General features: G+C 42.3%; 1 protein-coding gene across 2 annotated transcripts; it reads right to left on the reverse strand.

The window, feature by feature from the left end:
• RSPH3 (radial spoke head 3) lies at window positions 1-27,267 on the reverse strand. 2 transcript variants are annotated; one of them, XM_019479898.2, is made up of 9 exons: window positions 27,103-27,266; window positions 26,893-26,980; window positions 24,326-24,467; window positions 19,526-19,671; window positions 18,610-18,813; window positions 15,453-15,615; window positions 10,707-10,793; window positions 8,689-8,807; window positions 1-586 (listed from the first exon to the last, which is right to left on the reverse strand). In XM_019479898.2, the coding sequence occupies exons 1-9, from the start codon at window positions 27,192-27,194 to the stop codon at window positions 569-571; spliced, it is 1,059 nt and encodes a 352-aa protein (XP_019335443.1). In that variant the 5' UTR covers window positions 27,195-27,266; the 3' UTR covers window positions 1-568. The 2 variants fall into 2 exon arrangements, with proteins under 2 accessions (XP_019335443.1, XP_006260592.1); XM_006260530.3 differs by lacking the exon at window positions 1-586 and having other exon boundaries at window positions 6,728-8,807; window positions 27,103-27,267.

The following is a 27,267-nucleotide window of genomic DNA, read 5'->3' on the forward strand; positions in this document are numbered from 1 at the left end:
GCCAACCTTATTGGAGTATTTGGATATTTTATTAGCATTACAACCACATAAACAAGCAAACACTTGTCACAGTGTATTTTTTCAAAAGTACCATTGTTTTAACCGATGTCAGAAATACATCTTTTAGAGCTGACTGAATTTGCTCTGTTTTCTACATACATGCACGCAAGCTCATATTCCAGCTGCTTATTAGACAAATGCAAAATGGACTTCAACTCTAATGTTATGTGAGGATAAGATGTAATATACCAGCTTCAGAATTTCTTTACCAGAAGGGTATAGAAGGGCCTTTCTATAAACCAATGTTCCCAACGTATTTAAATGAATACAGTTGAATTCGTCAGCTCATTTTACAGTAATTCAGGTATGAAAAGGATTAATACCAAAGCCTATTTACAAGTATAATCATGAAGAAATCCTCCAAGTAAAACTTTCTAAAAAAGAAAGCACAGAGCAAAAATAAAAATCTTTTAGTTGATTGCCTACCCCTTGTGACAATTTCCAAAACAAACTGTCAGTTCAATATTGATAGCTTGGATCTTTTCACAAATGATCAACAGCAATCTTCTTATCTATAGGAAGTACCCTGTAAAGATATTATAAGATTAATAAAAATAAATGTATATTAACAAGAAAATTCTAGCAAAGAATTTTAAGCCCCTAGACAAGTTTTAATGTATAAAGTCCCAACATTTTTTTCATGTAGGAAAAGATAGATAAAGGCTGACTTATTCGAAGTCACTGGAGATTGTTACATCAAAATCAGAAGCTAAAAACAGGGTGAAATCACTGACCCACTGAAATCAATGGTAAAATTCCTACTGACTTAGTTGAAGCCAGGATTTTATTACAGGACTTGTGATCCCAGAAGAAAGTATTCTGTCATTTAAAAAGGTCCAGAGAAATATATATAGTAAACTCTGATATAACTTCAAATATGTGACAGACTTACTATAATGTTTTTAAGAAACTGGAGATAATTGGAAAACATAACATTATACATTGATTTATTGGAGATGACTTAAAACATGAGGGGAGTTTACTGAAAGATAGACAGAAAGATTACCCACATCTCTGCTGTCAATTTTGATCTCAGATAACCTAGTACATAGAGCTGAGCAGTCTGTTAAGTAGCATGGGCTCAAATATGTATTAATGAAAACTATGGGGGACTACATACATGGTGTCGATCCCTTATTTTTGGCTACTTAAAAAAAAAAGGTGTCGGGACCCAGGGCAGCCAGCCAGCAGCTGTCCCTGACTCCCACCTGGGCAGTTAAGGGTCCGTTGCCTTAGAAGGCCATTAGGCAGGTATTTGTGACGCTTGGAGTGGAATTAATTAGGCGGACGCTTATCAGTTGTAAAGCAAGATTATTTATTTACACCGTCAAGGTGGTGAATAGCGGAGGTCAGAGATATTTGGTTAGTTATAGCTTAAGGTTTGTAGGTCACAGGTCGGTTTGTAAAAGAGTTTTTTGGTTGGGCAGATAAACGGAGAAAAAAGTCGGGCCGGCAGGTCGTTGATTTACGTCTGATAAGGTCGAGACGGGGGAGACTGACAAGTGATCAATTTGTCAGTTATTCTCACGCATACGTTTAGCGGTTTTTTAGGTGTGTGTGCGGAGGTCTCCCGTTCTTCACGGAAGTGAAGACAGGTTTTATTTGTGTAATAGCCAATTGCTTTTCGCCACGTCATAAATTTAATTAGAATCGCCAATTACCTAGCGGTCTTCACTAGGGTATTATCTCACAGGGTTACTCCCTGTTTTCTCTGACCAGTTATAATGATTTATGTACAGCACAGAAGGCTAAGTTTTATTTTTAGTTAGTGTCGCAGTTATAAATCTCTTTTTGACATGCGCAGCAAAAAAGTGGTTATTATCATTATTGTTAACCCTTAGTTAACCTAGTGCAGAAAAAAACTGTTTTGAATGGTTTTATTTGTTTGTGACATGGGCACTACTTAATTTGGTTGTGACAAAAGGTAGCTAAAATCCAGTACACAGTCCAGTATCATTTTCCCATGTAGGCAAGTTGCTCCAAGTATGTTGGGCCAAATCCAGGTTAGTAAAGTAGAGACCTAAATGGGATTCAGGTGGAATTGATGGACCTGAATCTCAAAAAGCAATACAGTGAACACAAAATCCTTAGGTGTCTATATTCATTTAGTGACTATTTTTTCCCTGAAGAGATCCTTAGTCGTGTAGACTTAGACTTTCCAGAATGCACAAAAGCACCCCAGTTTGAGCAGCCAGGCATTTTAATTGCCACAGCTGCTCTTGTGTGATCTACAGTGGAGCAGGAGAACCACATTAAGTCCACCAGACTCTTAGCAGAGGTCTGATTTGTTAGGTGTGCTTCAAAACATGCCTAGCTCACACTACCAGCATTGAGTTTAATGAAGAACACAGGACTCATGGCCACTGTAACTTGTAAAAACACAGCAAGAGAAATCGGTGTGCATCTTGAAACCTTACTAAGGGGGCATGAACGAACCATCCTGATGTGCAGGAAGACTAGCAAGTATGGCAGAAGACCAACTTGGCTTAGCAGGGAACTCTTCAATGAGCTAAAACACAAAAAAGGAAGCTTACAAGCAGTGGAAACTTGGACAAACTACCAGGGAAGCGTATAAGAGTATTGCTCAGGCATGCAGGGATGAAACTGGGAAGGCCAAGGTACAATTGGCCTTGAATCTAACAAGGGATGTGAAGGGTAACAAGAAGGGTTTTACATGTAAGTCAGCAACAAAAAGAAGATCAGGGAAAGTCTGGGTCCCTTAGTGAATGGGGGAGGCAACCTAGTAACAGATGATGTGGGAAAGGCTGAAGTACACAATGCCTTTTTTCCTCAGTTTTCACAGGGAAGGTCAGGTCCCAGACTACTGCACCTGGCAGCACAGTTTGGGGAGGAAGGTGAGCAGCTGACAGTGGTGAAAGAACAGGTTAGGGACTATTTAGAAAAGCTGGATGTGTACCAGCATGAGGGTGCTGAGGATGTTGGCCAATGTGATTATAGAGCTGCTGGCTATTGTCTTCGAAACCTTTTGACAATTGGAAGAGGTCCTGGATGACTGGAAAAGGGCCAATATAGTGCCCATCTTTAAAGACAGGGAAGAAGGAAGATCCAGGGAATTACAGATCAGTCAGCCTCACCTCCTTCTTTGCTAAAATCATGGAGTAGGTCCTCAAGGAATCCATTTTTAAGCACTTGGAAGACAAGAAAGTGATTAGGAACAGTCAGCAAGATTCACCAAGGGCAAGTCATGCCTGGCCAACCTGATTACCTCCTATGTGGGGAGAGCACTGGATGTGATATAGCTTGACTTTAGCAAGGCTTTTGATACAGTCCCCCACAATATTCTTGTAAACAAGTTAAGGAAGTATGGGTTGGATGAATGGACTGTAAAGTGGATAGAAAACCAGCTGGATCATTGGGCTCAGAGAGTAGTAATTAACTACTTGATGTCTAGTTGGCAAACAATATCAAATGGAATGCCCCAGGGGTTGGTCCTGAGGCTGGTTTTGTTCAATATCTTCATGAACGATCTCAAAGATGGGATGGAGTACACCCTCACCAAGTCTGCAGATGACACCAAGGTGTGGGGAATAGTAGATATGCTGGAGAGTAGGGGTAGGATTCAGAGAGACCTCAACAAATTGGAGAATTGGACCACAAAAAAATCTCATGAGATTCAATAAGGAAAAGTGCAAAGTTCTGCACTTAGGACAGTACAATCCCATGCACCAGTATAGGCTGGGGACTGACTGGCTAAGCATCAGCTTTGCAGAAAATGACCTGGAGGTTACAGTGGACAATAAGTTGAATATGAGTCAACACTGTACCCTAGTGAAGAAGGCTAATGGCATACTGGGCTGTATTAGCAGGAATGTTGCCAGTTGAGTGAGGGAAGTGACTATTCCCTTCTATTTGTCACTGGTGAAGCCATATCTCAACTGCTGTGTCCACTTTTGGGCCCCTCATTACAGAGAGGATGAGGGCAAATTGGAGACAGTCCAGTGGTAGGCAACGGAAGTGGTTAGAGGCCTGAGGAACATGATTTAGGATGAGAGGCTGAGGGAACTGGGCTTATTTAATCTGGAGAAGGGAGGATTCATTAACAGCCTTCAACTACTTGAAAGGTAGTTACAAAGAAGATGGAGCTAGACTGTTCTCAGTGGTAGCAGATGACAGAACAAGAAGCAATGGTCTCAAGTTGCAGCAAGGGGAGTTTAGGTTAGATATTAGGAAAAACTTTCTCACGAGGAGGGTAGTAAAGCACTGGAACAGGTTACCCAGAGAGGTTGTGGAAACTTCACTTAGAGACTTTAAATACCCAGATAGACAAACCTTAGCTAAGATATTATAGTTGGGGACAGTCCTCCTTTGAACAAAGGTTTGGACTAGATGACCTCCTGAAGTCCATTCCAGCCCTAAATTTCTATGATTCTATGATCTTTTGCAAAACAGCCTTCTGCCCAGGAAGAAAAGACTGGTGCTCTTAAAGACACCCCTCTTAAAGCTTAGCCTTCTTAGGCTAAGAAGATTATAATGCACCACTTTCCAGGAGTTGCCCCAACTAGCAGGCTATTGCTTAGTTTGGGTTGGGAGGGTCCTTACCCACCACTCCTGGTGATGCTGGATCAATGACAGCAAGAATGCAAGTCACAGAGCCAGAAGGGGAGCAAGGGAGAAGGAGCCTGATTGTGCAGCCATTCCTGTGGCAGGAAATCTCCAATTCTTGTCCCTGATCCCTGGACTAGCTATGCACATTACAGAGTCAATGTTTAAAAAACAGAAATTACCCTGAGAAGAGGGACCATAGCCCACGACTTCACTCTCCCAGGGGAGTGCCCTTCTCTGTAGGCTATGGGGTCAGGCTTGCTTTCGCTCATTCTCCTTCAGGTTCCAAGAATCTTGGCTTAGCTTTAAGAGGGGTGATGTGTACCCATATTGAGACTATTCTATAGCCTACTGCTTAGAGAGCTCTCTCTCCTGGGAGGGGGAGATGTGGTTATGAATCTGATTTGGCTAGGGCAACTTAAAACTCACTTCCTGGGTCAATGGTGTATTAGGCCATTATGTGAGCAGTGGGTCCGGCCACAAGTCATTTAGGTAATCACCTTCAGATGAGGCTGCTCTGGGTCCCAAGTGTGTAGACCTGATTCATGCCCTTAAGATCCAGAATGGGGCAAGAGTTCAGACTCACTACTGAGTGGGCACATCTACCTGTTCATTAATGTGCCATAGTTACTGCACATTAAGTTTAGTACTTGGTTAACCAAGTGCTAAATCAATGTGCTGGAACTTGTGCTACTGCGCAGTAGTGCCAGCTCACGGATTTTTAGTGACACTTAATGTACAGTAGTTGAATACTACTGCACAGTAGCATATTAGCACATTTTTTGCCTGGCATGCTACTGTGCAGTGTTATTAGGCTACTGTGCAGTTAAGCGTCTTGTGCTGATGTGCCCAGTGTTTCCTATTGGATAGCTCTAAGTGCCTCCTGCCCAATGCCTAGGGTACGCTTTTATATTACATAATGAATAATACTGCATTTTCTATTAGCATTTTATTTTTAAGATCTCGTTTTTAGATCTGGGCCTGGCAGACTGGTCTCTGTATACAGCACCATTGAGAAAAATGCAAAAGAACAGTTTTGTCAAGGTGGGGCTATTTTCATTGGCAAAGTTAATAATTAAGCAGCTCTGTTGCAATGGAACACAGAGGTTTTAAGAGGCACTGTTCCACTCCGAATGTTGGCACTTCAATCAGTACGTGCCAGGTACGTGTGGCAGCAGCACAGGCGTATTTGGCGTCAGTACCTGGAATGTTTAACAATGAATCAACAGGATGGCACAATTAACAAGAAAACCTCAGTGAGACCTTAGACTGTGGCTTTAAGCCTCTGTCACTGCTGTGTAAGGTGGGGAGAGAGAGGAAAAGAAGACATTTTCAGAGGCAGACACTGATTCTGAAATCTTAGTGAACAGCCCCATTGTACCATTTTTTGAGAGGCATTTTGCTCTCTCCCCAGAATTCTATGAGTCCGATCTGTACTACTCCTGTAGAGAAGGAATGCAGTGCTCTTGTTTGTGCATCAGACAGAAAAGGGCCAGAATTGTGGTTAGGCCCTTCCTAGCATGTTCCTTGTATCCTCACCCTCCTCAGGTCCTGCTACAGCCATATTTGTTTGTTAGGATTGGGAATGTAGAACTTCACCAAAAATTCATCTACAGAATTTTCCTATTAGACCTGAGGGTATCAAAATGATATTTCACTCCTTCCTGACTGGAACACATTAAAACATCTAACAAAGGTTCCTTATACCAACCCTTAACATTATTCACCCAGGGCTATATATTTAGGGAGGAGGGTCTGTCATTGTCGATTTATGATCTAAATCCTTGAAGATTCTGGCAAAACTCTCACACAACTTGATATGAAGGATTTTACCTAGATTCAATATATACTCTATATGACAAATATGCTGAAATAATGTGCAAGCAGATTCAACTGCCCACAGAAGCTTTGGAAGCTACAAACAGTAGGTGTGAATGCAAGTATGCATATGTGAGAAAAACTTTTAACAAAAGGTACAATGTATTTTGCTTGCAATGGTATCACTGACATCTAGTGGTAAATCAGAGTAAATTCAATTTACCCTTTGAAAGGACATATATTATAAATTAAGACCCTAATCCCTGATCAAATAATATGACAGCACTTACATTTTCATATATATTTTTATTTATGACAAAAACATTAAAAATTGAGACACAGACGTAATTAACTTTTTCTTACTAGTTTAAACTGAGCTTAACGATTTTTTTTGTCCTCTATGTGCACGTCCCCACATGCGTCCACGTAGTTGGCGGCGCCTCAAAGCTGTTTTTGAGGCACATGGCACACATGGCACACTTGCGCCCATTTACTGCATGGGAAATAAGCAGCATGGTGAGTTTTCTTGACACTGGGAGATCCTGGTGTCAAAAAAAAAGCCTACTGCTAAAAAATTTGGTGTGGCATACATAGCAGCAAACTGGAGCCTGGCTGGTGGCCAGGCTCTGAGTGGCACTACTGCTGCCCCACCAAGCCAGGACCCGTTGCTGTCCTGGGAGGTACAAATATGCGCTGCTGCTATTTGTCCTGTGGGAAATGTATGCCCCTGCACATGTGTGTTTGTGGGGATGCCTACCTGTCCTGAAAAAAAACTATCAATGAGAATTAAATTGACTACCATATACATTAGGAATTCTAGTAATTTCCCTGTGTATCTAATCAGAAGCATATGAAAACTTAACGTTTGGCACCCAGCATTTTAAAATTCAGCCTTCGTATTCCTAGAGAATTCTTTGATGGTATTCTGTTTTTAGAGGAGTATACAATGTTTTAGAAGCCAAAACAAACAGGATAAAGAGCTATGTTGTGTCTCCAAAATGGAATGGAGTAAATGTGGTATTTACATTTGGTGGTTGATGTTTTTTAAAGAAAGAAAATAAAGAGATCCTAGTTCTGAGACTGAAAATATCAGCAGGTTGCTTCCGTAAAGCATGACATCTGCTAAGAATATTAATGTGCAGTTAAGGCAAGTCAGTATTATGAAAGGTCAACAGTGCTGCTATGAGGAATGACATAGTTGTGCCACACAGACTACCTCCCAAGATGGGTGTAATATAGCTAAACTAGTGTGGCACTGGGTGCCTAGCGATAAACTCGCTTTCTCAGTGTCACAATAACACAGCTACATAACATCTGGTTTGGGTGGTAGCACTGAGGAAGCAGCCCTGGCATGCTTTTTAGGAGTACATACTAGTGTGGTCCTTGGCAGTAAACATGTGCCTTCAACATCCTTTCCCTTCCCTTTGAAGTATGGAGTGTGAAACAGCACAACCTTTCAAGTTAAAGGACCTACAGTTCTGTAGTGCCTATATGGAAATTCAACTTCACTCATAGCCTTCTCTTTTTTAAGACTATAACACACCTGGGTTCTTGTGTCATCAAATTAGCATTAAAAATTGTTTTAGGCTATATTTATTCAGTAGCGTAATTAGGGTAGGGCAAGCAGGGCAGCAGTCCTGGGCGCTATGAGCTGGCACCAGAATTCCCCTCTCTCCTCCACTGAGAGTCTTTGCTGCTCCTGCCCCACCATAGGAGCTGGGCAGCACAGTGCTGCAATCAAGCAGTGTATCTGCAGGTGGAGGGCAAGTGGGGCAAAGACTCCACCGAGGGTCTTTGCTAGAACAGGTGCAGCCCTGCACACAATATGTATGTATCTGGGAGGAAGGGGCAGTGAATGGGGCACCAAGACTGGCTCCCAGGGAGCCTGACTGCAGGGCTGCTGCCACTGGAGTAGCAGCAGTAGCCCAAGCAAGTAAAACTTCTCTTCCATTTATCCACACCCTGCTCCCCTCTCCAAGTCTACAGTGGTTGTCATATGCTCACCCCCTCTCCCTGCACCCTGGGCACTCACTGAGCTTGCTACACCTCTGTACTTATTATTTGGTATCCTTTGACAAGGGAACATCTGCAGGTAGCCATTAATACCTCTTTCTTTGCTGAGATCCATGGTTTATTTGCCAATACCTGATTACCAGATGTTTAGTTTGGTCATCACTTGGTTTCAGGTTCCTGAGTTTCTGTTTGATGTGACATGTTTAGCTGAACAGAGGTTTGACATGATGATACCTGAGCAGATGCTTGATCTGCCTGACCAAAAACTTCTGTGTGTCCAGAAACTTCTGCCTGTGAAGTGTTTGCCTGATCAAATGCATCCAACCTCTTTTCAACCACCACACGAATCAAGGCTGAAATGAAAGAAGTAGTTGTTACTAAACAGCAGAACAGGAGAAGTGAAAGCAGAACAAAACTGAACCAGTAAAAGATGGTTGTTAAATTGCAGCTCTATAATCAAGGCTGAATTGAGTTTTGCACTTCAAGGAGGGATTCATCCTCACTGTTGTGAAGGATGCAGTATATTCTCCTTTGAACTGTAACACTAACTCTTTGAGCAAATAATACATTTGCTAGGAACTTACAAGGAATTCCATTAATTAGTTTTTGAGTTGAAATTAATTAAGAATGGATCCAATAAGAAATGAAGGATTCTATTTGACCTTCTTTTTTTTGTACCAAACGGTCCAGTTCACACATTGTCTTTCACCACAAAAGAACTGCAAAGCACTGATTTTTACAAGTTTCTTAAAAGAACAGATCTACTCAACTGTAAAACAGGAGGGTGAAAACTAGTATAAGTATGGAAATGAAGGGGGCAGGATGACTAAGCTATTGGTAAGCCTGTTTAACAAGTCAGCATGCTCCAGTCAGTGCTGTCCAAAGTGGCCCAAAGCAGCCAGAACATACTGGGCCTAAAGTTAAATTAAGTTAAACTACATTACATTAAAGACAAATATAGGGGGGCAATACATGCCTGCCAGGTATTAAATTATCACATTGTAACAGTCTCTCTGGGGGGGCTGTTTAGTGTTCAGATGCGACCATTTTAATAATTAAAAAAAAACAGATAAGGAAATTACCACTCAAGAACTCTGTTGAGTGAAAGTAATTTAGAACAAAATAACTAACAGAGCAGTTGTAATTATCTAAAAATATAAGAAAATATGGAGGTAAGGTTAAATTTAAGAGATATCTAAACAGAAAGGAATGCACAGACACTCAGGTAACATCATTCTGACATTTGAAAAAAAAAAGGAACACGAATGAAAATTTTATGTGAGTTTAAAAATCAATTTAATCTAATCTGGGACTACAGACACTGATATGGATTCATCATAAGTGTGTGTTTATTTTCTGATATCACTACTGATAGTTAGGTTTGTCTGTGCAGTTCAATAGCAGCCTATATAGCTCAGCTTTTTTAAATGATCCTAACTTTAATGAGTCACTCAGCAAGGATACTTTTACTGACTGCTGAGGTGCCAAGCAGTTACCTCTATGAAATATCTGACTGGTTAACATTTTTCCAGAATACTTATTCAATTATAAAATAAAAACTAGGAACTTATGATCATTTGACGTTTCAGCCAATTATGGCCAAAGATTATTGTTTCCTTTTCTTGTTCGTTCATTTAGGATGAGCAGTTACTACACAGTTGGGGTAATTTACACATGTGAAATCAGAGGCCTTTTGTTACAGACAGATGGCCTTAAACAGTTTATGTGCTTTTCAAATTGAGGAACAAAAGATGCTTCTTTTCCTGAAACAGAAGCATAAACAATGGGAGAATTCAATAAAAGACTACAGTTTGTCTTCCATGTAATAAATAAGGAATGAAAGCTATTAAAACAGGGAAAACAATTACCATTCATTAATGCTTTATGTCTACTAAATATATCCAATGCTTCTGGCAGAAGCATACCTCTGCTGGTAGTATTTAGTGTCTGGCAGAGAGGTCTGCCAGACACTAAATACTACCAGCAGAGGTTTGGTGTTGAATCAGGTCTGTTGTTTCTATTATTTCAGCTGAGCCTCAATTACAAAACTGCAGCATAAAGTAAGCATGAAAATGTTCCAACAATAAAAAGGTTTTTAAAAAAAGGAAAATGGAAAAATATCATCCACCTCCTCACTTAATTCTCATTAAATAATTTGCTGCCTATTTCATAATAATCCTGCAGTTATTACATTAGTTTTCACTTAAAGAAATTAAGCAAGATAGTTTATATTTCATGACCTCGTAACTTACAATCAAGCATTGTTCTTCCCAGAATCTTCTTCTCCAATGTCTTTTCTACTTCTTCCATCAACCATGGAAGGAAATCCATCTCAATATCTTTAACATTTAGGAAAGGAAAACAAAAATATGTATTTTTATTAATGATAACTTATAAACTCTTGGGATATATTTTCTAGTTAATGTAAGGATGCTAGTCATAGATAAATGGAAAGCACAGAAGACGCTTGCCCTGTTAAAGCCTGATTTTACAAGAAGCTAAGGCCTAAATTCTCCTACTAATTTAGGAGTTAGGTTTCTATATAATTTCAGTCTCTCATCAACTGAGACTGATTTCAGAAGGGTGCTCAGGTGTTGAGGGTGCTCAGTCCCTTGCAGGCTCAAGCCCCAAGTTAGAACTTGCATATAATTAGGTGAAAAAGGTTGAACAATTGGGATAACAATAGTTTTGCTTTGAATATAAATGTATTCTGGTCTTTGGCCTGCCCAAAGTGTGTAATTCCTTCTAAGGAGTTCCTGCTTATCCTGGTATTGCCAAGATCATCCAATTTTAGCAAAACAACTGGAAATCTTGTCCTATTTACATCTCTCGTAGTTTCTACACCTACCCAGTGATTGGTGCTGTACAAAAACTAGTATTTTCAGGACCCAGGAAAAGTCATTATGTTGCAACATGATGGTTCAATGCGACTCAACACTGTGGTGCAATCACCTTGATAGCAAAGTCCTCTCACACACTGAAACCTTCAAAAGTATCAATTTCCCAGAGAAAAGTTAGCTGCATGCCATAGGAAGTGGCCTGTAGCTAATGTGCATGCAGAATTTTGCTTAAAACCTTAGGGATAACTTTTAAGTGGTCAATAATGACAGCAGTTGATTTACTGGAAGTGACCTTTAGAACAGGTTTCACTAACAAAATAAAAAACAACATTATAGAATCATACTCCTTGGACCAGAGAGCCTCTCTCTTCTTGTAACCTAGATGCCTCTACCTATCTGCAAGTAATCATAATAAATCTCAGAATGTGCTTCAAAAATAGGCACATCAAAGGGCTAACTAAATTCACAAGTGCAGTGCATGCACGGTTAGACTGACCTACAAGAAGAACAAAGGACAAGCACAAAGTTTGAATTAAGCATGTGACTGTCAGCAGGTGACTTGGCTGGGATGATATAGTTGGAGATCATCCTGCTTTGAGCAGGAGTTTGGATTAGATCAGTGGTTCTTAACCCTTTTTGTACCAGGACCCACTTGTAAACATTAATTTGTAAGACCCAACCCAGTGCCCCTCATTCCTGACCTGCTACTCCCTGCCACCAGCCCCCGGCCCCGCAGTGCGTGGGGCAGGGCAGGGGTGTGTGGGGCAGACGGGGATGTGTGTGGGGCATGGAGGGCCCCAAGCAGCCCACTGCAGGCTGGAACTCTGTCAGCCTGCAAGGGAAAAGTTCTGGTTTCCCACATTTTTCTCTTTTAAAGGAAAATCCATTTTTAAAGTTTGTTTGTGACCCTTTCATATATTCTTGTGACCCATTTTTGGGTCGCGACTCACAGGTTGAGAAATGCTGGACTAGATGACCTTTTGAGGCCCCTTCCAACCCTAACTTTCTATGATTCTATAACTTATGAGGTCAAATTGTTAAGCTTGCTGGAATTATTATATGGGATGATAATAAAAATGTATTCCAAGTTTGAAATTCCAGTTCACTATTTAGAACTTTAAGCCAGATAGTCTTTTCATTCAATTCATATACACCTTAGGATTTTTGTTTTGAAGCAGCAAGCCAGAGCACTAAGATTTTGGCAGTGTTTCTTATATATTTTTTTCATATTTTACTTATCTCATGCTTATCAGAACCATCCTCTTTTTATCATTAATTAAATGCGCTATTTCTGAAGGGAGGAGTGATGGTACTATAGAACTATATCCTTTGTCCCGAGAAGAATAATCTGAAGTGCAGTGCACAGTGCTCCATCAAAGTGACTAAAATCAGGAAGAATGGACCATTTCTAGAGCTGAGAAGGTGGTTCATTTTGATGACTGCTCAGTTCTAGGCTAGTCTTTTTATACCAGGAAGTAAAAGTGATGGAATAACACTGGTTTGTTGAGGCCAAAGTATTTAATTTGAAAGATCTCTGCCTTCATGAACTCCTGCTGGTGGGTCTTGCTTGGGGCTGGGAATGCTGGGAGCTGTTGGGTCCCTCATCTTGGGGCAAACACACTTGGCAAGTCTGCAGCAGGGCTGGGGACTATGCAAGCTGCTGATCCCTGACTTTAGGCAGTATGCTGGGATATCAGCTTTAGAGCCAAGAATCCTGTGACCTGGTCCCCTTGCAATTTGGGGGAGTTTCTGAATACCTAGAGATTGCTTCAGTCTGATTTTAACTGAAACAAAATGAAAAAAGAAAAGAAAAGAAATTTCTTGAAAACTGGAAGACCTGACTTTCAGGCACTTGTCACCAGCAAAACTTGCACACAGTGGAATTGTTTTATTATGGAGGCCAACCTACTATAGCTCAGAGATTAGCAACTCATGCTATGTAAACCAAGGACATGCCATTGGAGGTTAGTGATATTGAGGGCCTAATTTTGTGTCAGAAAGCAGAAGCCTATATTCATGTGTACCTTTTCACACACTACTTGATAAGCATGCCCTCTTTTGCATTCACAGAACTGTATAAACCTAATTCCTGGTAGAAACTCTGGTTCTCAGTTACCATGGACTGGGAATGGACCAGTGACCTTATGACGAAGGGTTTCAAGAGTGATTGCAAATTCCTTCTAATCTGAGTCTCCTCCTCCCTTTTCACATCCATCCCATATCTGAAGGTAGCTTTGTTATTGCAGTTAATTAGGAAGAAACAACTGAAGTTTCATTCTGAAGTTAGCTTCCACAGATGCTTCTTTTTAAAACAAGGTGGAATCCTAATGTTTCTGATACACTACAACAGTAACTATAGTTAGGCAGCCAGTTACAATCCAGCTATTTTCCAATGCTGTTTGTTTCTATCTATACATGATAAAGCAAGTTGTAATAACCACATTAAGAAAACCATGTTACAGCTCTGATTTGATCAGGTCAGTTGTAAAATTATAACCAGGATGGGGTACTCAGCTGCTTAGATCAAGCCAAGTTATAACAGAGACTAAGCCACTGGAGGCCATCCACTTTGGCAGGCATGCCTGTACTCTTCCCCTGCCTGATCTACTGCTCTGCTTTCTGTTCCTTGCCCTATGCTCCCTGCCTGATCTATTGCTCTCATCTGTTGCATGCCACACAGAGGCTGGCCATGCCTCTGGTTGGCCAACCTTTACTAGGCACTATGTTATAAAACTACCCAATGGTACAGTAAATTTTGTAAGGTCAATGAGCCCATATGTTATAATATTTGACACACATCCCTCAAAAATGGCAGCGAACATGTCTTCTGTTAAATGCAGTGATTTCAATGGCACAAGGAAGAAAAATAAATCATATGTATTTTTAACACCATTTTCCCTCTAGACCTATAATGGCAGGTTTGCCAAAATGTTTTACTTCCAAGGACCGGAAAGGTTAGATTTTGAAACCACATAATTGTTGTGTTTTTTTTAACAAGCTTTGAAACTTCCCAGGCCAAGCACATGATTATATTTTAGATTTGAAAATTAGATTTTCTAATATAAAAACTTATTTGTGAAGGAAGCAGCTTGAATGGGAAGAAGGCTAGCTCTAATGGCGTCGACAAAGAGGCTGAATGGTTCGCTGAACTGACTGGGCACTTGGCCATCCTTTTCAAGTTGTAATTACTGGACTTGATGACTGACCCCAGCTGCCAGAGAAAGATTATTATATCAGCAGGCTCCCTTCTTTGGAGTTCTTAGGTAAATTTTTGCAGCTCATGAAAGCAGCTGGCCTGCTAGCTCTGGAGACGTTTTTTTCAAGAAGCACAACATAGGTGTGGCAGTGACAGCGTTCTTGTGCCACAGAAGCCAAGTTTAGTGCCTCCCCTAACCCTGCATAATGAGAGCATGTGCAGGGGAAGCAGGAGACTACTATCCCTCACCCTGCAGAAGCAGAAGAGATGAAGGGTCGGGAATGACAGGAGTGAGGAATTAAGCAGTTAGAGAGAGGCTGAGGCCAGATAGAAGAAACTGGTAATTTCTGACAGTCCCCAGTGACCTTAACTATATTTAAATTGGAAATCTAGCCAAGAAAAATTTTGTTTCTCATTTTAAGCTCGTTGGGATAGGGGCAGCTTCTTGTTCTGTATTTGTACAGTATCCGACTCAGTGGGGTCCTCATACAGGACTGAGGCTCCTATGCACTACAGCAATAAAAACAACAACACAACAGTAATGTCAATATCATTTACACCAACCAGTGCTTCCCCACTTTTAGAGTGCTACTGTAACACAACTACTACAGCTCAGGTCTACTTTTGCCCTGTGTCCTATCAAATTTCTGCTTTTCACTTACATTAAGTTGTAAGCTTAAAATTCTCCAAATCTAGCGCTTTCCACTAAAAGCAAAGATAAAAGCTCTTGCTGACACAAACATGATGCATTTGCATATAGGTGACCAGTAATGTTAGTTTTAGAAATGGTATTTTTTCTAAACTAACAATTTGCCCATTTACCAATATAAACAGTAAATGAAATGTAGTTTTATTATTTATATGTGTGTAACCAATAGTAAAGGATAAGAAAGGCTTTGTAAACTCGAGTGACACTGAGTGTTGCGGTTCTTTGAGTTGTGTAAGAAAAGGATTGTACCAACCTCTTTCTACAGGATCATAGAAATATCCACTCTCATGAAGGCTGCTGAAAACTGAAGGAATGAGATCAGCCAGGTAACATTGTGCAAAAGCCCGAGCTGCGATTTTCTCTGAAGTCTCCTTCTGCTTTTGCAGCACTTGTACCTGTTGGCGTTTCCGACGTTCCTGACAAAACAATGTTTGACTGTAAACTTTTTGGCTTTATTCCCTCTTGAAGTAAAATGTGTGAAGTGTGAAAATGTAAAATACGAAACTTTTAAAACAGGGACACATACTGTGGGCTGGCCATTTTTCCTAAAAACATGTAACTCACATTAATACTTATGGGATTTAGATACAAAAAATGAAGTCTAGAATCATATGCACTTCTTTTCAGAGTATCACAGGGCTCCAGACGTATGACTGAAGTTGCTCATGCTCTTTCCAATTTCAGGTTGAGTGAAGGATGTTTCCCTCACACATGACTCATTGCAGAAGACAGTTGATAAATTAACTAGAATTACTGCAAACTCTCCAGCTCTTCCAAATTTAATGTCATGTGACATTACAGTTGAACATCATGTCATGTTAATGATGTACCATGGCGGTATAAGCATGGCAACATAATATAAGAGGATATCACTGTGATATCTTGATCTGATCTCTAAGGGCATCTTTACATGTGCTCTCAGGGTGGGAGGGGGCGCTTTAATCAGAGAAGCTCTGAGAGCCGCTCTAATTAAAGTATCCGCAGCATCTCATGCATTCTGTATCCTGTGCTTTAAAATGGCGGCAGGGTCGCTTTAACTAAAGCTTGTTCAACAAGCTGTAGTTATAGTGCCCATGCCGCCATTTTGAAGTGCAAGGATGATGAATACATGAGACACAGAGGCTGCTGGAGAGCGCTAATTAACATGGTCCAGCAGGCTTAATTAATCAAGCCTGCTCTGACGTGCTATAATTACAGCACATTAGAGCAGCATCTCTGCGTGTTTACAAGCACCCTAAGGGTTTATAAACACTGTATGTGACTTGTTAATGGTAATATTTTATATACACATTATATAAATTAAATTAACAACAGGTTTGTCAAGAAATTTACTCAGGAATGGCCTATGTGTGGATATACGCTTCTCCCAAAGAATTAAAAAGTCATTCCCTTTAATTTCCTGGCTTGAATGCCCAAGGAGCTCAGCAACCTGGTTTTCAACTAGCAGAGCAAAAAGCCAGGAAAAGAGAATAAAGATTCTGGTTAGTTGTTAAAGACAGTTTCCCTGACACCAAGGTTGATATACAGAATTTAAGGAGCTGGGGTAAAATAAGCTTATGATCAGAGGTAAGATAGACAAGCTTGTAGGCCTACTTTTGTTTCAAACACCTTTCCTCTTGTGCTTCACTTTGTTCAGTTTAAGACTGTTAAAGGCCACTGCATTTACTGTTGATTACATGTTCTGAATGGGAAGCACTATGGGTACCAAATTCAGTTGGATCAACCATATAAGTATGGTTGATACACCAGGTATAACTGTATCTGTATCTGTACCCAGTCTACAAGTATATAATGACCATGGGGGTTCCACTTAAGCCCTATGACCTTGACCAATTACATTTTTTGGATCTATTAGTCACCCCTTGAAAGTCAAAGTATCTCTGACACTTAAGGCAATCACTACAGGATCCAACCCCTTAAAAATGTTTAAGTCTAAAAAGACATTATTCAGGGTTTTGGTGTAAGCATTCTAAAAGAATAACACAAATGCCTACTCAGAATTTAATAACAAACACCATGGGTTGGATGCTCATATAAGTCATTAGGTACACACAGGCCATGTCTACACAAGATGTTTATTGTGCAGTAGCTCGTTACTACTGCACATTAGCGCTGATGGGCATAAACCATGATGCGATGCTACTGCGCAGTAGGAATGAGCTACTACACAGTAAGCATCATTAGGCAACCATGCTGGGCCAGTACTGTGCAGTAACACTGGTTACTGTGTAGTCATTTAGTACTTGGTTATACAAATAACACCTGCACAGTGGGTGGCTCGTGTAGACGCACCCACAGAGCTTAAAGCCTGTGCATACTCAACATTCTATTACTGACAGCCTGAAAGGTTTCTTTTTAATTTTAGAGTACTGCAAGCATTAATTTAAGGGGCATCTCTATGAACCTCTCAAAATTAACTGCTTGACTAATTGTTGCATCACATACCTAAGACAAAATAAGATTGAGTTAATCCCTATCTAGTAGAATGTTACTGTGAAGGGGTTATGTTCCAACTGGAATATCAGTGCTCCAAACGAATGCTGCTGCATTCTGCTGATGTATGCAGAACTAGAAGCAATGGACCAAACTACAGTTGTCCAATTTTACAGGAGTTTTTTAAATATATGAAACAGACCATATTTCCTCATACATCAAATGCACTCAAATAAGACTCTCTCTCTGCTGTATGCAACCATAACTTTCACTGTTGAATTGTCAGCTGCTCTGCCAAAAGCTGAAACTATAACTGCTGCTGAAGATGGGACTCTATGGGCAGAGCTAGGATTTTGAAAAGAGCTAAAAGTAGTCTGCAAATCTGTGAAAGAGGAGAGACAAGAATAGCTAAACTGTAAATACTTCAGCCAAACTGCTGAAGAAAGGACAGAAGTACAGACAGACCAAAGGATAGAAAGACCATGAAAAAGTAGAGTGCATCATTAACACCTGTTGAGTGAAGAACAATTAGCAGGAATCAAGTAGATTCTAATCAGCCATGAAGTTGATTGACTCTCCCAGCTCTGCCTGAAGTTGGAGAGACAGATAATATAACGGGGTCCTAAACAGGATTAGATAAATTAATGGAGGATGGGTCCTTTGTGAACAATTAAATAGAACAGTCAGGGATGTATTCCCTGACATCCCTACCCATAAGAGTTAGCTCTAGGGAGGGCCTGACAGGGAATGGATCATTCTAGACATTCCCCCTTCATACACTCTCCTTCTAAAGCATTTGCTACTTGCCATTGTTCAAAGAGGATATTGGGCTAGACGAACCCAGTATGAAATGTCAGTATGGCATTTCTCTGGTTCTTATAAGAGGAATAAAGCCAAATGAATATATGCTTGTCAGTAAATGAAAATGAAGACCTTGAATGTTTAGACAGCCCTGGTTTACTCCCTCTGCTCCATACCTTTTCCTCTCTATGGCGCCGCTCCTGTTCTTCAAGGCGTTGTACTTCAGCAAGCTCTGCATTCCGCAGTTCCTCAAATGCGTACTGATGTGCCCGCAGATTGGCCAACTCCTCTTCTTCCATCACTTCCAGCAAAGCTTGTTCAATCGTTTTTCCAACCAAAACTTCCAGCATTGGTTTGACTTCAATGTCAAAGTCAAACAGCTGAAGACAAAAGTAAAGTAAATGAGCTACATGTTTCTAGATTTCAATCAATTCTAAGTCTTATCAAGATGAACAGAAAAGTTTATTCCTGCAAGAATGTAGATGATACAAATGAAACACTAGTAAGCATGACTATGATGTTATTTGTAACCTGACAGACACATCAACTGCACTTTAGAATTCTGCCACTCTTGCTCTTCCTCAGCGGCAGCTTCTACCACTTCAGTTGCTCAAATATTTTCTGAGAACTTTAACACTCTCCTCATTTTAGAAAGGCACCCGTAGCAAGATACAATAGGTCCCAGTCTGTCTGATAGGCCCAATCAACAAGCTAATTCAAACCACAATTGATCTTGGTATCCCAGTCAGAGCCAGGAAGCTGAACTGGATCCTAGTCATGCACTCATGGACATCTTTAGTGTCCATTAATTTTATTGTTTGTGCACACAGAAGAATTTCTAAATGATTTAATTTTTGCTTCTAAGTAGTACTCCTAAAATGATATAATTGAAGAAGAAGACTCTTCCTTAATTTTGAAGATATCCTTACAGTAAACAATGCTAGACATTTTGGGGATTTTTAAATCTCTCTATAAGAAATATCCTCAATGTTTCTGAACTGTTTTTGCCTTAGTTAAGCTTTTTGTATCACAAACTTTTTAATCTAAAAGAAGTCTGATTATGGTACTTAGAGATGAAAATTTGCATTGTACCTCTCCTTCTTGTATCTGTGTGGCAGCATCTCTCCCTGTTTTAGCTGGGATGAAGAGTGGAGTAGGCGGCCTGTCCAGAAATGCATCTGTTTGACACTCCACATCAACTTCTATTATGCGGTCACCAAGCTCTTCCAAATATAACTCTGCAAAGTAAAATCATAATGAATATGGTATGTAGGATTCCGTCTTGCTTTAAAAACCATTAATATAATTTGGCAAACTAAATGATAAGTTAATTATACCAAAATAAGGTACAATATAATGATTAGTTGAGAAGATAAAGAATCGACTTAAAATCTATGCCAATTTCCTGTGTAACATCTGCCATTATCATGTAGTCCATAAGGTCTGGTCTACTTAACTGGAACAGTTCATACAGTGATATTTCATTTGGAAGATTTCAGAAGTAGGTGAAATTATTTACCCTAAGTCTTAATTACTAGATTTCAAATCACTTTGAGAAATAAACTGTTCCAGGTAGGAACCTCCATGTTGGAGGGGAGACAAGGAAATCTCTCATAGTAGCTTTTAACTTTAAAAAGGGAGACTACACCAAAATGAGGAAGCTAGTCAGGGCTGGCCCACAATTTTTGGAGGGGTCCCTGCAAGATATAGTTTTGGGGCCCTCTTATGTGAAGAAGCCGGCTGGCAGTGGCGTTTGGCTGAAGAAGCCAGCAGAGGGTGGAGGTGGCGAGGGGGTGTTGAGCAGCTGAAGAAGCTGGCAGTGGGGCAGGGGAGGGGGGGCTGGCAAGCAGCAGGACCTGGAGCTGGCAGCGACGGCAATGCAGACTGGTAGCAACCGCCTGCCCCACCTTGCTATGGCACTGATTTCGAGTGTTCATGGCCACAGGGGGACCCTTGGCTGCGGGGCCCTCTGTGGCCACAGGTTCCACAGGATAGGGCGGGCTGGCCCTGAAGCTAGTTATATGCATATTAAAAGGTGCCCCTAAAGAGGTGAGAAACTTGTAGGCACCATGCGAATTGTTTAAAAACACCACGTTGGAGGCACAAAACAAATGCACACCACAAATAAAAAAAAAATGGAAAGCAGACCAAAAGAAAGCCAGCATGGCTTAATGGCAGAGTTGCAGAGGCAATAAGCAGAAAAAAGGCTTATTTCAAAAAGTAGAAGTCAAATCCTAATGAAGAAAATAAAAAAAGAACATTAACATTGGCAAAGCAAATGTAAAACTGGAATAAAGACACGCTAAGAGAATTGGAGGAGAAACTTGATAGAGACACAAAAGGCAACAATAAACATTTCTTTAAATATATTAGAAGCCAAAGACCTGCCATGGAGTTAGTTGGACCTTTGGATCATCAGGGTGTAAAAGGGGTGCTAAGGATGACAGGGACATTGCCAAGAAACTAAATGCATTCTTTGAGTCTGTCCTCAATTTGGAAGATATTAGGGAAATTCTGTCACCAGATCCACTTCTCTCTAGGGACAAGTCAGTGAAACTGACCCAAGCTGAGGTTTTGATAGATGAGGTTGTAGAGGAATTTGATAAATTAAATAGTAGCAAATCACCAGAACTTGATGGCATTCACCCTAGGGTCCTGAATGAACTCAGATAGGAAACTGCTGAACTTCTAACTGTAGTATGCAACCTATCAGTAAAAACTTCCTGGGTACCAGAGGATTGGAGGCTTGCCAATATGACTCCCATATTTAAAAAAGGCTCTAAAGGGGATGCAGGGAACTACAGGCCAGCGAGCCTGATTTCTGCTTTTGGAAAACTGGTAGAAACAATAATAAAAAGAATTGTTTAGCATATGGATGAACATGACTTGCTGAGGAGGAATTAACACGGCTTTGTCAAAGGGAAATCATGCCTCACCAACCTACTAGAGTTCTTTCAGGGTGTCAATAAGTGGGTGGATCAGGGCGATCCAGTTGACACAGTATATCCGGATTTCCAAAAAGTCTCTGACAGGGTCGCCCATCAGAGGCTCTTAACTAAATTAGGTAATCATGGGATTACAGGGAACGTCCACTCACAGATTAGAAATTGGCTGAAAGGTAGAAAGCAAAGATTAAGTACAAATGGTCAGCTTTCAGGATGGAAAGAAGCAAATAGGGGGTCCCCAAGGGATCTGTGTTGGGACCAGTGCTATTTAGCATATTCATAAATGATCTGGAAAAGGGGGTGAGTAGCGAGGTGTCTAAATTTGCTGATGACACAAAATTATTCAAAGTAGTGAAGACCAAGGAGGACTGTGAGGAACTACAGAAATATCTGCCACAACTGAGCAAATGGGCAACTAAATGGCAGATGCAATTCAATGTAGATAATTGTATACATACACTATGCTGGGCTCTCCATTAGCTGTTACCACACAGGAAAGAGATCTAGGAATCACTGTTCATTACAAATATCAATCAGCTCAGTGCTCAGCAGCCATCAAAAGGGAAACACAATGTTAGGGATTATTAAGAAGGGAATTGTAAATGAAATAGAAAGTTTCATTATGCCCCTTTATACAACTGTGGTGTGTCCACACCTTGAATACTGTGCCCAGTTTTGGTCCCCTCACTTCAAAAAGAATAGAGAAGAACTAGAGAAGATCCAGAGATGGGCAACCAGGATGATTAATGGTATGGAGGGGCTTCCATATGAGGAGAGACTTAAGAGGCTAGGCCTATTCAGTTTAGAAAAGAGACGCTTGAGGGGAGATGTGATAAGGGTTTACAAAATACTATATGGCAAAGAGAACGTAAATAGGCACTTATTATTTACTTTCTCTCAAAACAGGAACTAGGGGTCACAAAATGAAACTAGTAGGCAGTAAGTTTAAAACTAACAAAAGGAAGTTCTTTTTCACGCAGTGTGTAACTAAAGTGTGGAACTCATTGCCACCAGATGTTGTGGAAGCTGATAGTTTAGCCAGATTCAAAAGGGGACTGGACAATTATTGGAGGAAAGGGGTATCAGTAGCTACTGAGCATGAGAGCTAGGGATACAGCCTCTGTATTAGAACTTCCTAGACCTTAAAGGCCAGAGGCTGCAAGTGAGAGAGGAACAGTAGAAAAAAACCACCCTGGTCATACCCAGTTTATTCTCTTTTTCAACATTCACTCTGTGCCAGTGTGTGACAGAATACTGGGCAATATGGACCTGTGGTCTGACCCAGTAAATGGCAATTCTTACGTTATGTTCAGGTGGGGTTAATTCTTATAAGTTAAGATGAAAAAGGTCACTGGTAGCATATATGCTATTTAGATATATTTGAAACACATGTGTTTTCTTTTTCAGTGTATTCATTCTGAGAGATAGTGGCAAAGTGGATGAGACTGGACCTGTTGCGTTCTATTTCTAGCTCTCTCAGAAATGACCTCAGGGTAGCTAAGGATCTGAGAAGTCGCACACATGCAAAATGTATGTCTCGACAAGGGGAATTCCACTTGCCTGCCTCCTAGGGGAAGAGGCATGAGGCCTTGCTCAGAAATAAGGGCTGTGAAGTGAACAACATTAACATGGGTCAGAGGAAAAGGTAAGAGCTGAACAGTAACTCCCAATCAGTGAATTTCTCCCTAGGTCAAAAGGTATTTAAATGGAGAAAAGGCATTGCTACTGCAGCTGGCAAACAGTGCAGGATGCTCAGCAGGACTGAGAAGCCACTGAAATATTCAAAAACTTAGGGACACATCTGCTGAGTACACACAACTGACAACTTTTCCTGTCAAATATGAACAGATTTGCACCACACTGATCTCATCATTGCCCCACTGCCAAAACTCAAGTTTCTGCCACAAACACTTGTGGGCTACAGTCCTGTTAAAAAACAGCTGTTTGGGGTTGGTTTCTAATAGTACCCTTCCTCTTGGAAATAGCTGCACTATTTTTTATGCAGCAGACACTAAACCTGGACATTTTATTTGCCTGAATCCAAGATGACTTGGAATTTAAGACAACTCCCGCAAAAAGAGATTGTATATATGGAAAATCATAAATTTATTAGAATTTCTCTGTATAGAATCTAGTTTTTGGAAGGTCCTCTTATATTTGTCCTCTAGCAGTTGTGGTGGGGAAAGCAGTGAGGAAAACAGCAGTGTGGGGGCAGGTGTTGGGGAGGCAACCGGTCCAACCCCTGCACCTGGACCTGTGCCATGTGCTCCCTGGTGCCTGTGCACTCCTTCCTGAACTCCTGTGCCTGTCACCCTGCTGCCTGTCTCTCCACAAATTGCCCCACCCTCCCCTCCCCTCCCCTCCCCGCCATGCCTGCCTGCCCTGGCCACTTGCTCCCCCATCTGCCCATCTCACCACTTGCCCTACCTTCATATCTGTGCCCCTGGCTTCTGGCCCCTTGGTGCCTGTTTCTGCTGCCACTTTCTCTTCCCCCCCACCAGTGTTTGACCCCTACCACCTGTCTTCCTATTTTCCCCCTCCCCCACGGTGTTTCTGCCCCTTGGCACCTGCCCCTTTGCTGCATGTTCCCCCTGCCATTTTCCCCCCATACCTGCCCTCTCAATTGGCCAGTTGCCCTGTTACCCAATCCATGACCTGCGGTCCTGCCTGCCTAGGTCCGGGTTACAGCCAGAGCCAGAGCTGGAGTTGCAGCAGCTGCTTACCCCAGGACAGTATCTGAATCCAAGATGTGGTTCTGTTCCCCCTGGTTGCTGGGGGGGGGAACCTCATTCTGGATCTGAGTACACATGGTAAGTGTTGAAGTTATGAACAATTGAAAGCCAGGTGTTACAATGGAAATGGTTAGACACCTTAATTCTATGTGTTACTACCTTCTCCCCTTTCCCATTAATAATGAAATAAAAGGGACGCCATAGGCCTTTCAGACCTGTTTGCACATCAATGTGCTTTCTGCCTTCTACGGGCTCAGGAGTTCTTGTCTGCAGATGCTCCTTTGCCCGCTTTCTGGCACGTGCTTTCCTGAGTTCCTCTTCCTGCCTTTGGACTTCAAGAGGATCTGGCTGAGGACCCTGGGGATTGATATAAAAGGCGTTTCAAAATAACAGGAAACAATGGATGCACAATTTCTAATGACAACACTTCTAATTACCCTCTACAATTAAGTGATTTTTTTCTTATTTCTACAAATCAGATCATTCAGATTTGATTTCTAAGGGACTGACCCTGCACAGACATATATATCGCTTTAAGTACTGTGAGCTGCTCCATTGATTTCAGTGCATAAAGCTAAGCAGGTGCACAAACATTTACAGGTTAGCAATCTAAGGAAATCCTAGGTTCAGAGCTGTTTGGACATGGATATCTAATTCCACTAGGTTTAAAAAGCAGTTCTGCTCTGAAAAACAAATTATGCTAAAATGTACTGGTCTTACTCATATTGCTGCTCTTCGTTGCTCCAAGTTATACCTGCTTATTACATTGACTAGAACAAATCCTTATTCCACTTACCTGCCATTAGCAGTGCAAAACTGAGGAAACTATGGAAGAGTGAAGTAGATTCTGGACTACTTCACCCCGTATCCACAGCATCCCTCACTAAATACTCATTACAGAGTCTTTTTCTGGGGGAAATATGAGTCAGCAGGAACCCAGACTGACTTTGTGATTCAATGTCACATTCACAGTTAGGAAACACATTTGCACTTTGCAAATGAAGTGCATTTGATATACAATGAGAAATAGCCATGGCAGGTCACAGGGCCATTTTCACAAAATCACTTTCCAGAGTGCAATGGTGCTTGAAATTTGCATCTGACCTGTTCTGAAAATGAAATGCCGGGGAATATTTTTGGACAAATGAATACCTCTAAAACTATCCATTCAGGTGTCCTGAGAATCACAGAATCATAGACAAGTAGGGCTGGAAGAAACTTCCAGAGGTCATGCAGTCCAACCCCCTGCCTGGACAGGGTCATCCCAACCATCCTGTACAATCCATAATCTAACCTCTTCATAAAACTACCATCAACCCTAAAACACAGACCCAGAGAGAGAAAAATGATTCCTGTACCATGAGCCAGCAATTTGTGCGTCCTCAGCTTTGGGGCACTGTGGAGACGCTGACCTCTTACAGGAAAAGAGAGCTCAGCTTAATGGAGAAGCCATGATCCTAAAGCTATGATGCCTTCACAGCAGTGCTGAGGATCATGGGAGGAAGCAAACTGCTGGGCTCAACAACACCCACCATGGCCAGGAAGGAAAAGTGGGGAACCTTCTTCTCCCAAGTGAAGAGCAGTCATGACTAAAGATGATCCAGGAGGGAGTTAGGATGAATATCAACACTGTCAAATCTCTCTGTGAAAACTCAGAGCTTGACTGCCCAACATGGAGAAGCTTGAATTGTCTCCGAACAGAGGTAAATGTAAAGTTAACACGCAGCTGTGGGGATACTCTTAAATGACACAACCCTCCTGTGTGAATGTGGAGGAAATTTTCACACTACAGAACACCTACTGGCCTGCCCACATATGGAGGAACCATCCATCAACAAGGACTTTGCTCAGGCTACAGATCGAGCAAGAGCATGTGCCTATTCTTGGACTCAAATTTGAACATGGTGACAGGACACGAGAAGAAGCACTGGGTCAGCAGTGTTTTCCAGCAGGGGCCCACGCTGACCCAGCTTCCACTGGAGGAAGGTGGGAACCAGGACACAGCTGCTGCTGCTGCTTCATCTCCCTGCCACCTGCCTGTGATGCAGCATGGTTACAACCTCTCTGCCGCTGAAGGCTACCACAGCCACTGCTCTGCAGGTCACATCCGAAGGCTTCGCACCCCAGATCTGGCCTGCAGGTCACCAGCCCCTGGCTAACAGCACTGGGCAGAAGATAGAGTAGATTTACACCTTATAGACCAGGGGTGTTCAACCCCCAGCCCATGGACCAGATCTAGCCTGCAGAGCCATGCCGCTTGGTCCACAGGGCTCCTCAAAGGTGCCATGGGGCAATGGTGGCAGCAATTGCAACTCTTCTGCTGCCAAATATCTGGCATTGGGGGAGCACAGCACGCCAGATGGCACACTGGATCTGTATGCGGAGGTGGCACAGGGCTGATCCAGGGACACAGGAGCTGCCCAGAGGTGCTGTGGGCTATGACCCTGCACCTTGGGGCTGAGGGCAGCAGGTAGGTCTCAGGGAGATGGCACAGGGTCCAAATCCTGGCTCAAGGGCTTGATCCTGCCTCATGAGGCTGGATCCAGCCCACAGACCAGCCCCCAGGCTCTCACCCAGCCCCGCCCATGCCATCGAAAGGCTGGGCACCCCTGTAACAGGCGACGTAAATCAGAGGTGCCGGAGCTTTAGCGCACTCCCTCAGCCATGGTGTATGGGTGGTCAAGAGCATCCAGACAGCGCGGGTCCCTAGGCAGAAGCCAGGGGTGGGGGAGACCCTGGTGGGGCCCACCAGCTTCTCCAGCCCCTGCCCGCTGGCACTCACCCAGGGCAGCTGGGGCAAGGCGTAGGTGCTGCCCCGCACCACGCGCCGGTCGTACATGAGGTTGGCATAGCGCCGCGGCTCCTCGGGCCTGCAACACAGTGGACACACACACAGCGCGGTCAGCAGTCCGCCCTCGGGCCCCCATCCCAGCCCATCCCACTGCAGCCCCGGCACCCAGCGGGCCGCAGGCCGCCCGGGCCGGGCACTCACTGCTCGGCGGGCCCGCGGTAGGCGCGGCGCGCGGGCAGGGCGCGGGGCTGGCTGAAGTAGCTGTAGGTGCGGGCGGGCTGCGCCGAGGCCATGCCGGCGGGTTTGGAACAGGGGGCGGGCGAACAAGGCCGCGGCCGGCGTTGCCGCGACAACTGGGCATTCGCT

The sequence above is a fragment of the Alligator mississippiensis genome, chromosome 1, assembly GCF_030867095.1.
Source record: "Alligator mississippiensis isolate rAllMis1 chromosome 1, rAllMis1, whole genome shotgun sequence".
NCBI lineage: Eukaryota > Metazoa > Chordata > Crocodylia > Alligatoridae > Alligator > Alligator mississippiensis.